The sequence below is a fragment of the Drosophila yakuba genome, chromosome 3L (genome assembly GCF_016746365.2).
Source record: "Drosophila yakuba strain Tai18E2 chromosome 3L, Prin_Dyak_Tai18E2_2.1, whole genome shotgun sequence".
Classification (NCBI taxonomy): Eukaryota; Metazoa; Arthropoda; class Insecta; order Diptera; family Drosophilidae; genus Drosophila; species Drosophila yakuba.
Window position 1 is genome coordinate 18,200,353 of NC_052529.2, and position 13,055 is coordinate 18,213,407.

General features: G+C 45.2%; 5 protein-coding genes across 8 annotated transcripts; 3 read left to right on the forward strand and 2 right to left on the reverse strand.

Moving 5' to 3' along the window:
- Nucleotides 1-516: 516 nt before the first annotated feature.
- LOC6539551 (probable Ufm1-specific protease 2) lies at nucleotides 517-2,866 on the forward strand. Its single transcript, XM_002086401.4, has 2 exons — nucleotides 517-673; nucleotides 733-2,866. Exons 1-2 carry the CDS (start codon nucleotides 635-637, stop codon nucleotides 2,518-2,520), a joined length of 1,827 nt encoding a protein of 608 aa, XP_002086437.1. The 5' UTR covers nucleotides 517-634; the 3' UTR covers nucleotides 2,521-2,866.
- On the reverse strand, nucleotides 2,780-4,542 carry LOC6539552 (general transcription factor IIH subunit 4). The gene is made up of 2 exons (XM_002086403.4): nucleotides 4,190-4,542; nucleotides 2,780-4,133 (listed from the first exon to the last, which is right to left on the reverse strand). Exons 1-2 carry the CDS (start codon nucleotides 4,486-4,488, stop codon nucleotides 2,933-2,935), a joined length of 1,500 nt encoding a protein of 499 aa, XP_002086439.1. The 5' UTR covers nucleotides 4,489-4,542; the 3' UTR covers nucleotides 2,780-2,932.
- Nucleotides 4,543-4,846: 304 nt separating this feature from the next.
- Nucleotides 4,847-7,358, forward strand: LOC6534506 (U3 small nucleolar RNA-associated protein 14 homolog C). Its single transcript, XM_002095147.3, has 2 exons — nucleotides 4,847-5,342; nucleotides 5,398-7,358. The coding sequence occupies exons 1-2, from the start codon at nucleotides 4,938-4,940 to the stop codon at nucleotides 7,306-7,308; spliced, it is 2,316 nt and encodes a 771-aa protein (XP_002095183.2). The 5' UTR covers nucleotides 4,847-4,937; the 3' UTR covers nucleotides 7,309-7,358.
- A 516-nt stretch (nucleotides 7,359-7,874) lies between these two features.
- On the forward strand, nucleotides 7,875-9,694 carry LOC6534505 (probable aminoacyl tRNA synthase complex-interacting multifunctional protein 2). Of its 2 annotated transcripts, XM_002095146.3 has the most exons (5): nucleotides 7,875-8,119; nucleotides 8,235-8,333; nucleotides 8,525-8,677; nucleotides 8,889-9,117; nucleotides 9,261-9,694. In XM_002095146.3, the coding sequence occupies exons 1-5, from the start codon at nucleotides 7,973-7,975 to the stop codon at nucleotides 9,635-9,637; spliced, it is 1,005 nt and encodes a 334-aa protein (XP_002095182.3). In that variant the 5' UTR covers nucleotides 7,875-7,972; the 3' UTR covers nucleotides 9,638-9,694. The 2 variants fall into 2 exon arrangements, with proteins under 2 accessions (XP_002095182.3, XP_039229461.1); XM_039373527.1 differs by lacking the exon at nucleotides 8,235-8,333 and having other exon boundaries at nucleotides 7,877-8,119.
- A 676-nt stretch (nucleotides 9,695-10,370) lies between these two features.
- Nucleotides 10,371-12,586, reverse strand: LOC6534504 (ubiquitin-conjugating enzyme E2 R2). 3 transcript variants are annotated; one of them, XM_002095145.4, is made up of 3 exons: nucleotides 12,434-12,586; nucleotides 11,381-11,978; nucleotides 10,371-10,895 (listed from the first exon to the last, which is right to left on the reverse strand). In XM_002095145.4, the coding sequence occupies exons 2-3, from the start codon at nucleotides 11,945-11,947 to the stop codon at nucleotides 10,497-10,499; spliced, it is 966 nt and encodes a 321-aa protein (XP_002095181.2). In that variant the 5' UTR covers nucleotides 11,948-11,978; nucleotides 12,434-12,586; the 3' UTR covers nucleotides 10,371-10,496. The 3 variants fall into 3 exon arrangements, with proteins under 3 accessions (XP_002095181.2, XP_015050664.1, XP_015050663.1); XM_015195178.3 differs by lacking the exon at nucleotides 12,434-12,586 and having other exon boundaries at nucleotides 11,381-12,024; XM_015195177.3 differs by lacking the exon at nucleotides 12,434-12,586 and having other exon boundaries at nucleotides 10,371-10,889; nucleotides 11,381-12,023.
- Nucleotides 12,587-13,055: the final 469 nt, after the last annotated feature.

A 13,055-nucleotide genomic window follows, 5' to 3' on the forward strand; every position in this document is an offset into this window, starting at 1 on the left:
TATAAAATATATATTAAATAAATGTTATATGTGTGTGTACTTAAAGCGACTTTTTCATTGGTGTGGAGTTGTACAGATCAGGAAACGGGCGCAGCAAATATGTGCGTAAATTAAAAATTATAGACTATGACTAATATAATAATTTGTTTTTAGGAATTTGATTTTTCCGAAGAGATTTTTGTTACAAAGAGCAAATACAAATATTTTACGTCTCAATTTTTTTATTTATAATCTAATCTAATCTTATAAAACTTTTTGCCACGCCCACTCTAACGCCCTCAAACCGCCCAAAGCTGATACGCCCACACTTTTGAAAAATGTTTTGATATTTTTTCATTTTTATATTGGTCTTGTGAATTTCTATTGATTTGCCAAGAAACGTTCTGCCACGCCCACTATAACGCCTACAAACCGCCAAAAACTGTGTTTAAGACTCTCCTTTTCCCTTCCACTAGCTGAGTAACGGGTATCAGATAGTCGGGGAACTCGACTATAGCGTTCTCTCTTGTTTTTCTTAAGCCCATGTCGATAGGTCAAAACCAGACGACGCAGTTATCGATAGAAAATTGCCAGCTGTGCAATAATTGTGCTATTGGCCAAATTACATTGTTTTCTATATCAATCTAGCACGAATATGCTGCCCAAACTGAAAATATCCGCATTCCTGCTGAAGGTGAGACTTTAAGTAGTTAAATTAACCATTTATGGGTTACCCGGACTCTTCGATTGCAGCGCCTGGAGAGAACAAAGCAGCAGTGTAGTGGTTGTTTATATGGAGTTTTCTACGGTGAAGGCACCTTACTCCTTCTAAGTTTCAATATTGAGTCCAGCTTGGGACAGCTGAACTACGAGCAGATCCAACACAGATTCCCGGCAGAACTGGATCTATGCGGACTGGTCAAGTTTGGTGGTTGCACTGATGGCGAGGCGCACCTTAATGAGGTCATCAAATCCGTGGATATCACCGATAATCCCATCCTCTTGCAATGCGAATTGGGCACCTTGGTGGGCCTGCGGGCCTCGTTCTTCGTCCACGGAAAGTTGGAGGAGGTGACCTACGAAGTGATGGAGGCGGATCAGCTGTACAACGACTTTTGCTTCACCCGACTGCACTGCGGATTCTATCTGCAAACGGCCGCCACACCTGAATCCGTGTCCCGGGAAATGCATGTACTGCGCAAGAGGGTGGCCGACGGCAATCTGGTGTTTAACGTCCCGCAGACAAAAATTTTCATCAACAGCTACGGGCCCCTGGACACGCGGTTTACCTGCGATTCCCAAATTCAGGATCTTATAGACGTCATTCCCAGTCCAGGGCATGAAAAGGAGACTACCGGGGGCGACAAAAAGAAGTCAAAAAGTCAGATCACGCCAATCAAGAGACTGGCGCCGACTGGCTGTGACTACGAGGTGATCCCCATCGATGTGATGCGCTCGCGCAGTCGTGATCCCGTGGCCCGGGACTCACCACCTCATCCGGCCCTTAGCATTGCAGTGGCCACTGAGGAACAGATCCGAGTACAGGTTCCATTAGAGATCGAAGCCATGGCCATTCTCTGCCGGAAGACCAAGCTCCAGCGGCTGTACGACGTGCTTATCGAGAGCATCTGTAGAGCTCTGAGATTGTTCGAATTGAGCCTGATTGAACATCTCACGGAGTCGGAAAGTGGAAAGCTGCTGGTGCCGGCTAGCTATCACTTTTATCCCCAAGAGTTTGGGCACTTCGTAAGCTGCGCTTATCTCGAAGATTTGGGTGACGATAAGCCCAGCATGCTGGAGAGACGCAAGCGACTGCATCGACAATTTGCTTTGCCAGTCAGTCGTCCCTATTTTCGCAGGGCCAATCAGGTGCACTTCCTGGGTGAAACGGAGGACGCACCATGGACTCCCCTGCTAAATACCCACATCGGAGTCCGTCCCAGTGGAGTGGTCGACGGCAAGGAGTACTTAGTGAACGGTAATTACCATTACTATCACTACCTGCAACAGCAGGTGCAAGATAAGGGATGGGGATGCGCCTATCGCTCCCTGCAGACGATCTGCTCCTGGTTTGTGCTGCAGGGTTATACGAACGCACCGATCCCGACGCATCTGGAGGTGCAGGAATACCTTCACAAGATCAACGACAAACCTGCTGCATTCGTAGGATCCTCTCAGTGGATTGGTTCGACGGAAATCAGCATGTGTCTGCAGGGATTCCTCAACGTGGATTCAAAGATTCTGCATGTAGCCTCTGGAGCTGAACTGGCTACTGTTGCCTCCGAGCTCGCTATGCACTTCCAAACGCAAGGAACACCGGTGATGATTGGTGGCGGTGTGCTGGCCCACACCATTATCGGAGTGGACTACTGCGTGCAGACAGGTCAGGTGAAGTTCCTCATCCTGGATCCCCATTACACAGGTGCCGATGATCTGGCCACCATCCAAATTAAAGGCTGGTGTGGCTGGAAGGGCATGGACTTTTGGGCCAAGGGCAGCTACTACAATCTTTGCATGCCCCAGCGGCCCATTTTGTATTAGGTTCAGATAGTTTTCTTTCCATTTGCATTTAGGTAGGCGAGTATGAGTCGATTTGCTTTGCTTTGCTTAGGCATAAAGTATATGATTTTATATTGGGTAATATTTTTGTAATTAAAAATCAAGAAAAATATTTTGTATGCATTTGTAAGCTGTTACTTAGCAGTTTTACGTATGGCAATGATACAAGTCTACCCAACCTAAAGGACAATTTAGGTAAAGCTTTAAAGTGGTTTTTGTATAAATATTTTGATGTGTATGATACTTGTGTACTTTAATTTTATTCCACGTGTATGTTAAATGTCGATATATATCCCACTCACTTATTAAACAATATTTTAAAATTGAACCTTAGTAACAAAATGGAGACAGGTGTTAGTCCTAGAATAACTTCTTAATTGGAAGCAGTCCCGGATTAAACACCACTCTTAGAGTACTTCTTCCAGTAACGCTTCACATCATCGTGGCCATTCTTTTGCACCACCATTGTGCGAGTTCGCTCATTTTGCCACACCAGCATGTGGATCGACTGAGCGTAGTCTCTTAGCGTTACGAAATCTGTATGCGAGAGGAACTGATTGTACACCACGCCTTCGGTGTAGGTGAAGCGATTTCGCTCTAGTTCCCACAGCTTAATTTGATCAACGACTGTGGGAGGCAGGCAGGATTTGGACTGAATGGCAGACTCGACCAGTCGCATATTGGGATGCGCATACTGCTCCAGATACGAGACAATCTGCTCTGCCGTAATACCGCCACGCAACGCCTGACGCACTGAATCCCGAGTTAGCACGCCCACGACAAGATTGGGAAAGCGGTAGAGAAGCTCCGTGAACAGACCTAACACGGCCACCTGCAGCGGAGAATCAGTGTAGGCATACACCCGGTAATTAGTCTCCACAACGATGTAGCCACAGTCCTGAGTAGCCTCCTCATCCATGGCCACAGAGGCAGTCGCAGCCGCCTCCTTGCTGGTTACATTCAGAGCCAAACGTGTGGGATAAAAGCGTCCCTCCTTACGCTTACGCTGGAAGACCAGTCCAAACTCCCGTAGATGCTGCAGGAAGGTGAGCATCTGACTGTTCATGCCCTCCGAACTGTAATCCCTGCCCAGCGTTGAAAAACTAAGTTGGAACAACATGGACAAGCATTCCGGCAGGCTGATCCCTCTCTCTTCGCACGTGTCTAGGTACTGAAGCATAAAGTGCCACACCTGAGCTCGCGTGTCCAGCAGCAGGAACTGAAAGCCTTGCCGGGTGATTGTGATACCATCTCGTTCATCCCGTTTCATGAGATTGGCGTGCAGCAGAATCCTAACGGCGTCCGGACTGATGGCCTCCGCATCGGTGCCATTGCGATTTCCGGTGCCGACCATGTAGTGCAAGACGCAGCGCCAGCGGGACATGGCGTATGTATCCAGGAAAGCAATGTCCCTTGGCTTTGAGTCCTTCTCCAGCGTGTTGGTCATGGGCCAAGGCTTTCCGCCGCCCAGCAGCACCTGGCGCACGCTTTTCTTAAAGGTGGGCGACAGCTCCCATGCAGAAAGGCCACCCGGAATGGCTGTGACTCGCCAGACGTTCAAAGCCGTCAGGCAGCTGGTTGCCTCGGCTTGCTCCCTGCAAAGGTAATAGATCTCACTGCTGTTTCTTAAACCAATTTAATAGAATCTTACTTGGCGCAACGTTGGGCCCCCCATGATGTGACCACCGCTTGTGGCACAGGTTGATCCACGAACAGTATCCTTATAATAAATTGCCGGGCTATCTCTGGAAGCTCCCGAAACACGGCCAAGCAAATAGGCGGGTAGTTGTAGAGCTTCTCCAGCGTCTCTGGCGTTTGGCGAGTGCGCAGATACTCCTGAAAGTCCTTGCACTCCAGGTTCGCAGGACCCTGCACCAAGGGCGACAGGCCGGTGGTTCCACTCCCTCCGGCAGCCGAGTACCGACCAGTACCGGATTTCGTGTCGGCCATGACGGTTCGAATGTCGAATTGGTAAACAAAATATTTTCATCACACTCTCATCGATAGCCGGTGTTTCGTCGCGTGACAATCGATCATATTTATCAAGGGCGTTACAAAGAGGGTTTTCTCCGAATATGGAATATTCTCAGTCAAGGTTCGATTAGATATTAATAATAAATTTCTTTGTTAAAATTGAAAACAGATTGTTAATTCCGAAACATATGTATTAATCAGTACATGATATTTTTAAGTTTACATTTTCCTTAAAAAAAAATCATTTTCAAAAATATTAATTAAATTTATTTAACGGAACCCCTTTTTCCACACCCATGTCCTCGGGCATAGATCGAAATAGTGATGGGCCTCCCCAGTTATCGATTACAGCTGTTACTCTGCACACGTGCTGGGCAAAATATTTTTGTATTGTTATTTGATTTTACGAATTCTCCTAACAAAAAATGAGTGACGACGAGGAGCACTACGAACCGAAGGCGCACAAGAAGCTGCTGCAGGCCATCGGCAGTCTGGGCAAGGGGCAGTACATCCAGAAGTCCACGCGCGACGAGCGGCAGTCGCGCCAGGATGAGTTCCAACTGGTGAAAGGTGTCTCGTCGGCGGAAACAGATCGTGCCCCCAGAGCCGTGGGTTTGAACGATCTGGTTGATATCCTGCGCACCTCCACAAAGCACAGTCAGACGGGGAAGAAGCTTAAGAACGTCCAGGGCAGCAAGAAGGTACTCGAGAAGCCGCTGGAGAAACCGGCAGCAGATCGCATTAAGCGAACCATTGGCTACGAGGGAGTGACCAAGAAGCTCGGTCGCTGGGATGCTGTGGTGGCTCAACAGAGATCTGCGGAGACGCAGGTAAGTGAATTTCAATTCATACGATGAAAGACATTAACTCCAAAACACATTACAGATCTTTCCCTTACCCTCCGAAACGGTTTACGTGAACACTTCGGCGAGCACACGATCCCTAAATACGCGGCTCAAATCCAATCTTGCTAAGGAACTCGAGGCTAACAACCTGAAACTACGGGAACTGCGGAAAGCACAGATTGGGGACACCACGGATGAAAAAGAGCTGGCCAAGCAGGAGCGCCTTTTACTGCAAAAGAAGCTTACACGGGATGAGCTCTTCGCCCGTCGCAAGGAGCTGGCTTACCTGAAGATGCGCGAGTCTCAAAAGTCAGCAAGGGCACGCATGCAAAACAAAATCAAATCAAAAAAGTTCCACAAGCTGCAAAAGCGTCAAAAAATGTTGGAGCAGATGAAGGAGTTCGAGTTGCTGCAGAAAACCAACCCGGAAGCGGCGCTGGAAAAGTTAAATGCCCTGGAAAAAAGTCGGGTCCAGGAGCGCGCCAGCTTGCGGCACAAGAACACCGGTACTTGGGCTAAGAATCTGCAGATACGGGCCAAATACGACAAGGATGTGCGAAAGGATCTTGCCGAGCAGTTGGCTGTTAGCAGGGAACTGACCCAGAAAAAGCACCAGTCAGACAGCGAAGATGAAACTATCAACAAGAGAGTGGTTCCCGAGGAGGATGAGAATGACTACGATCCCTTTAATCCTTGGACCAAACGAAAAGCTACTGAGGAAACTGAAAATGGAAAAGGTGAAAGTGAGGATGCCAATTGGCGACAATACTGGACAAAAAGGAATAAAAATGAAAAGTTACTGGAGCAGCATCGTAGGGATATGGAAGAAGTCCAGGATAACGACGAGCAGGAGGAGAATGGAACTATACAGAAACCATTACCCGAAGTAAAACCCGCCAAGAAGATCCTAAAGAAATCGAAAGTTAAGATAGAAAATGGCTGGCAGGTGGAAGATATTAGCCCAACTGAACAGAAAACAGTCAAGGAAAAACCGAATTCAAAAACCATTGACGACATTTTTGAGAAGCACGAAGATGAAATCAGAGCCAAACTAACTAAGAAAATGGAGAAATTAAAGGAACGGGTAAACAAACTTAAAGAAACCCCCGTCAAGGGAAAAAAGACGAAAAAGAAGGACGCCCTGCAAAACCTTAAAAGTCTGGCTTTAAAAAAGAGCAAGCAGCAGGTGGAGATTGACGAGCCTCTGAACTACGAGGAGGATAAAAACTCACAGATAAATATCCCTGCCCAAGTGGAAGTTAATACAGAAAGCACGGAAACTCCAGCTGTGGACACCATAGATCCCAACAAGGTAACCACTTTAGTGTTCAGCCAAAAAAAGAACAGCTCGGGAGGCCTTAATGATGCTCTGATAGACAACGAAGCTGCAGAATACGACGAGGAAGACGCGGCTGCTGAACGGCAGTTGACAATCAGTCAGGCCTTCGAGGACGATGACATTGTAGCTGATTTTAATCGGGACAAAAGCAAAGACTCGGAGCTGAAAAACACTGAGCTTCAGCTGGCCCTGCCTGGATGGGGTTCCTGGGCGGGTGCTGGTATTTCGAAGGAGGTAATGGAGCGACGAAACAAGCGGCTTCTCCTTAAGTTGGCCGCTCCAGAAAAGCGTCGTGACGAAAATAAGGACAATCTTTACCTCAACGAGTCAGCCAGCAAGAAGGCGCGCGAGCACATGGTCTCCAGCATCCCATTTCCTTTCCGATCCCTAGCAGACTACGAAGCCAGTATCCGTGCCCCAGTTGGGCGGAACTTTGTACCGGAGACGGCCTTCCGCATGCTAACCCGTCCGGCTGTCATCACGCGCAAGGGTCAGGTAATCGAGCCTATGACGGAGAGTGAGCTGGTCAAGCCGGACAGACGCCTACGTCACATCGTGGACAGGAGGATAAAGCGCATACCGAAAGTGCCATCCAAGGCCAAGATAGCATAGAACTAGGAATAGATTTAAAAATAAATCAGAATAAAATGAATGAATAGGAAGTCAATTTTGTCTACTTTCTTATGTTAAAAAAGCAATAGCATATAGGAATGAGGAAAATCAAGAAAGAACATAGGTTATGTTGCAAAAAACTCGCTGTTAAATTTACCCATCTTGTAAATTAATATTAATTGCTTTTATGTAAAACCGAAAGTTTTTAAACACTGGATAATAACAACGAACCAAAGACATTATAATAATATTATTATTATAATGTCTTTGAACGAACGGTGATGTATGAATACATAGATAGATAAATAGACTAGTGAGGGAAAGAATTCAAAACACATATACCAACGAAAACCAAAAATTCTGTTAAAAAGATCTATTAGTACGTGTATATTTTTATCTTTATGCTTAACGATATATCCTTAAAATTACATTACAAAAAACATAAGACTTAAAATGGTCGTTATGAACAAAGGAAAATGTTAAATTTGAAATCGATAGCTTTTGTAACCGTGCGCAATGTGACCAGACTATCTGTGTCCATGAAACGATAGCACTCCGTTAAGTTTTTAGGTATTTTGTGGAGTTTCTCACGGACGGCAAGCACATTTTGGAATTAATAATTTCCGCAGGTTCTTGTGTTAAGCAAACGATTTTCGCCGCGGAAATGTACGAACTAAAGACTCTGCTGCCGCAATTCGACATCAAGCTGCCCACCTGCATGTATCACCTCAAGAACGTGAGCCTGGCGGCGGATCCTCTGGCCAGCGGCTCCTCCACATCCGCTACCACAACCGCGTCCACATCATCATGCGTAAGTTAAATTGCCAGGCCGGTGAGAAGTTGGTCGGGTCGCAAGGACAGTGAATTTACGACGTATGTCTACAACGCCACATCCATTCCATTCCCGCATGTGTGATCCTTGCCAGAAATTGGAGGCCAACTGGATCAGCAAAACAGGGCGAAACGCAGCCACATGTGCACTTGATTTGGACTCTTTAGGCCGACAAATACAGCGACTGCTAAAGGTTAAGACCACCAAACTAAAATACGAAATTCTATTTATAAACCACCGACTAACAAAAAAAAGAAAAACTCAGTACCAGAAATATTTATAATGCATCCATGCTTCGTTTGTGTGTTCTTGTGGCCTTGGCCAATGGACTATGGAGCTCCTTGTGTTAACTAACATATCCTCATTTTTTGCTTTTACTTTCAGGACGATACGGCATCAGTGGCAGCCCGCCAGGAGAGGGTTCTCAAGCAGCTGGAGGAGCTCAAGGCGCAGCTGGGACAAATCCGGGCAGGACTCGGGGTCTGCGGCAAGACCTTCCAGCACACGACTGCCTTCCAGAATGGTGGATTAAAGGAGGTACGACTATTAGTCCCAATACTGCGAAATGTATCTCAACAGTAGGTTTGCTACTCCCGAAAAGCTTTAAAGTTAACAATATTTAGAAGCTGATGCAATGAGATTAAATTATGTATGTGTAACATAGCTTTGAAAAGTCTTCGCTAAACTAGAGAGTGTCATAACCTTTAAGACATATTTAATTATAATATTTTAAATAAATCAACGACAGGTGCCACTGCAGGATGTCGTCATCAATGGACATCCCAACTTTATACCCTATGCCTTGTTGGCCTTGAAGAATGCCTGGCGTGATCTGTACACCATTGATGTTAAGACCTTTACGCACTCCACGATGGCCGACATTGGACCAGCAGCTCGTGAATTCGAGGCCAACTTGGCGAAGGTTCCAGTAAACCCAGCTTTGCCCAAGATTAGTGTGACGCTCATCTGGAAGAACTGTGAGTAAGAGATATGGCGTATCACCAACATTGCCATTTATTTATATTGCAAAGTAAATCCATAAATATGGAATTAGCTGATCTTGATTCCCATTCCTAACCCTTACACAAAGTACAAGTACTGATTATGCAATGCATTCCAGGCGAACACACCGAGATGATCAGCTCGCCCACCATGTACGTGCCCATCTACGGAGAGGTTAACATCATTCGCTATCTGGGCCGTGTGGGTCCAGCCGAGTATCGCTATGAGGGCTCTCCGCTCTGCAATGAGATCGACCTCGTCCTGGACATCTGCTACCAACTACTGCGCTGCAACACGCACAAAACGCAGGTGGCTATGGTGCGCCTGCTGGACAAGCGACTGCAGAAACAGCAGTATTTCGGTGGATCCCAGATGTCGGTGGCAGATATCGGAGTCTACAGCTCACTGATACGCATGCCAGCTGTTACCGATAAGGATCTGACGCCTGCGCTTTTGGCTTGGAGGAAAAGGGCTAAGCTCGTGGTTCAAATCTAAATACATTAATCGACAAAGGCGAACAAATAAATTATAGAATTCAATGTGATGGAATAAGTAGTTTTGTGTACCCTTTATGTTCTTAAAAAACCCAAGAACATTTATTCCCAACAAACTCAATGATCATCATTTTTTCCGTAATTTTATTTGGCTTATTTATCTTTGCTGCAATTCTGTTTCTGTTTGAACAATGCGCTTCATCGTTTCTATACTGCAATAGCTGGTTTTAAACTTACTTTGTCAACTTTGCACTTAAAAATTGCTTAATCGCTAGGTTCCATATTTGCTTTTATTCTTGAAATCCATTGATTGTTTATTATGTGTATGCTGTGTCATTACGTACGATAGGACGCCGCGTCGCGAATTGGGACATTTGTATTTCGTTTCCGCTCATAAAAATGTGTGTATGTATATTTTTAAATATTAAATACCTAGTACATATGCTGTGTATATATTCATGTATATTGATAATCAGTTTCTGTTTGAGTTTCTTGTATTATCGGTTTTATTTTTGTTTCTGTGTTGCTAGGTGCGTATAAAGGATTTGGAGAAGTCCCTGAACTCTTAATTGCTTGCCCACAGGCTGGGAATTGAGTTAGCCCGCGTATACCTGTAGCTTATACGAATCATCTTAGTTATCAAAGTAAAAGTGAGTCGATAAAATCATCTTAGGACCATTGTTTCAACTACCCTCGTATAAACATGGTAAATAATTGTTTTCTCAGTTGTTCGGTTTAGTTTTGAAACGTTTATAATTAGAATTAATCATAGTAATAATGTTGGAGAAATGAAAAGGCGGTGGCTCGCCGCCTTGGGCAGGAGTGGGAGGAAGAGATGACGCGACTCTGGCCTGGCTGCATTATGTGGTCTCGCCCTTGCCGCTGTCATCAGCGGATTCGGCATCGTCCGCTCCGGCAGCGGCCGCCTCCCTGCCCAGCCCGTTGTTCTTGCACTTGCTGTTGCCTCCATTATTTTTGCTAATCGGCGCCGTGGCACTGTCCTCATCCTCATCCTCGTCCTCATCATCGTCGTCGTCCTCATCGAAGTCATCATCAGATGGCAGATCATCCTCCGTCTCCAGGTCGAAATCATCATCGTAGAAGTTGGCATCCAGGCCAGACTCCGTTGTGGGCTTGCGCGTGGGCTTCAGGCAATAATCCTCCAGGGTCATCGGCACCACAATGCCTTCCCGCTTGGCCTCGGCGTTGGCAGCCAGTGCCTGTTTCCGTATGATGTTTGGATACTCATTGTCCTTACCCTGAAATCAGCAAGTCCTTATTAAAGAGCCAAGTAGCGTTTGTAAATGTCTAGTATACGGACTTCAAGCGTTGCGCTATTTAATTTGATTGGTGGTTTACTCTTCTTTATAATATTTAACACACAATTATTAGATTAATTATTATAAAGGTTGAATAAGTTTCATTGGTAAGACAAGTATTTATTCAATTCTTATGAAAAGAGAACGTATTACAATGTAATACTGAACATATGTACGTTTGAAGAACAAAAATCAAGGCATGCAATTAAAAGTGAATAATAACAAATTAACAAATGAAGCAATGAATTGTGCCTTGAAATACAGTGAACTAAAACTCAGTAAACTAGATCTGAGCCTACCAACTAAAGCAGATTGTAAATCAGTCTACTCCATAATCCACATTAAAAATTGTCACTTTTGCATCGCTTTCATTATGAGAAGTCCGTATACTAGACATTTACTACGACTAGAAGAGCCAGTCTAACCTGTGAGTCCCGCCATCGGCGGTACATGACCGAGGCGTCCACGTTGGCCGGCGAGAATGTGTTCGGCTCGTTGAGCAGCGATATGACCGACAAAAGGATGGTGCGCACATTCTGCGTGGGATTCCAGCGCTCGCAGGGCAGCTCCCCGCTCTGCGGATCATCCACCGGCGGATGTAGTATGGATATGCACAGATCACCGTTCTCGTACACATTTGGGTGCCAGACCTTGGTCAGGAAGCGTATGGATGGCGGTGAGTATGGATAGTCGTGCGGGAACTTCATGTGCGCCTTGAAGTAGCCGCCTTGGTAAAGGGTGTCCGGTGGCCCGAAGATGGCCACCTCCCATTCGAACAAATTGTCGTCGTTGATCAGTTTGACGCGGAATCCCTCCACCGGCTCTTCCTGCAGTGACTTGTACTCCATGGCCAGGGCGCGAACTGCCGAGCTGCTGGGCGTGGTGGTGGGGGCGGCACCGGTGGCGGACGACGAGGTCGCCAGGGATCCTGAGCTCGCCATCATTGTGGAGGACGATGTCGCATGCTGCGATGTGGAGGCGGCGGTGGTCATTTGTTCAGCCACTTGCAGTTGTTGCCGTGCTCTGTTTGTGAAAAAGTTATCCGAATGCCGAGACATGTTAATATTTTGATTTAAATATGTTTACGGATTGTTTAAAATGGCTACTATCTAAGGCTACCACTTTCTTGCCCGCAAGTGTCTATTTGCAGGGTCAATATCTTGCTGCCTGCTGATGAATTCAAGGTGAGCACGTCACAAAAGCGATGACTGTGCGGCTGCTTGAAAATACTGGGCTGGGAAAACTGCGAAATTTCGTTTAAATCTTGGTCTAGTTGTACGGGAGAATTGCGGGAAATATTCTTCTATATATGTCGTTTTTGAAAATGGGGGAAACTATTTTTGCTCTTGACGTTACTCTTGATTTTGTTGTTGTTACTTTCACAGCAGACAACACAGAATTAATTACCGATTGCTAAACAAAACTTGAGTGGAAAATTGATTTCTATATAGCAAATCCGACAGCCCGATTATACGTACCTGAGTGGGCAATTTTTTTGACTTTTTTAATGCGTTTTTAATGCTTTTTATTATTGTTGTTTGACTTGCAACAATTTCACTTTACAAAACAAAAACCAGGGTGGCATTATTTTAACCAGGGATGGCCACGCTGAGTCTGCCGCTGAGAAGGTGACGTTTGCGCATATTCTCAGCGCGCAGCAATACGAACGGGAGTGACGTCACAAGTATCGCAATTCTAGTGAGTTTCGAATTTGTAACAAATATTTGACTATGCTTTGGCAGAACTATCAGTGTATATTAATGTATATATATATACAATGCATTTTTATGTTAAGTGTAATATAAAATAAGGTTTGCTTTTCAATATAAGACATATATATAAAAGACTGTAACATGTAGCTAAATAGCTAAATAGCGATATTAGTACAATTTTAAAATAAACCTTGTAGAATTTTCCTATATGTTCCAAAAGCATTTCATTATCTGTAAGGCTTAAATCAACCACTTTCTAAAATCTGCATGTAGCATTAGATATGGTGTAAACAATAAAAACATTAGTAGTTAAGTGCATTAATTTTATACTATTTGTAAAAAATCAAGGAACAAAATATATTTGTGTTGCTGGTGTAACATAATTCTA

Bases quoted from the DNA above. Each gene is read 5' to 3' on its own strand.
- LOC6539551 (XM_002086401.4), top strand. From the start codon at position 635: ATGCTGCCCAAACTGAAAATATCCGCATTCCTGCTGAAG. The intron at 674-732 runs GTGAGACTTTAA...CTTCGATTGCAG, and splicing joins TATCCGCATTCCTGCTGAAG to CGCCTGGAGAGAACAAAGCA.
- LOC6539552 (XM_002086403.4), bottom strand. From the start codon at position 4,488: ATGGCCGACACGAAATCCGGTACTGGTCGGTACTCGGCTGCCGGAGGG. The intron at 4,134-4,189 runs GTAAGATTCTAT...TTACCTTTGCAG, and splicing joins GGGGCCCAACGTTGCGCCAA to GGAGCAAGCCGAGGCAACCA.
- LOC6534506 (XM_002095147.3), top strand. From the start codon at position 4,938: ATGAGTGACGACGAGGAGCACTACGAACCGAAGGCGCACAAGAAGCTG. The intron at 5,343-5,397 runs GTAAGTGAATTT...AACACATTACAG, and splicing joins AGAGATCTGCGGAGACGCAG to ATCTTTCCCTTACCCTCCGA.
- LOC6534505 (XM_002095146.3), top strand. From the start codon at position 7,973: ATGTACGAACTAAAGACTCTGCTGCCGCAATTCGACATCAAGCTGCCC. The intron at 8,120-8,234 runs GTAAGTTAAATT...GATCCTTGCCAG, and splicing joins CCGCGTCCACATCATCATGC to AAATTGGAGGCCAACTGGAT. The intron at 9,118-9,260 runs GTGAGTAAGAGA...AATGCATTCCAG, and splicing joins GACGCTCATCTGGAAGAACT to GCGAACACACCGAGATGATC.
- LOC6534504 (XM_015195178.3), bottom strand. From the start codon at position 12,013: ATGTCTCGGCATTCGGATAACTTTTTCACAAACAGAGCACGGCAACAA. The intron at 10,896-11,380 runs GTTAGACTGGCT...TGCTGATTTCAG, and splicing joins GCCGATGGCGGGACTCACAG to GGTAAGGACAATGAGTATCC.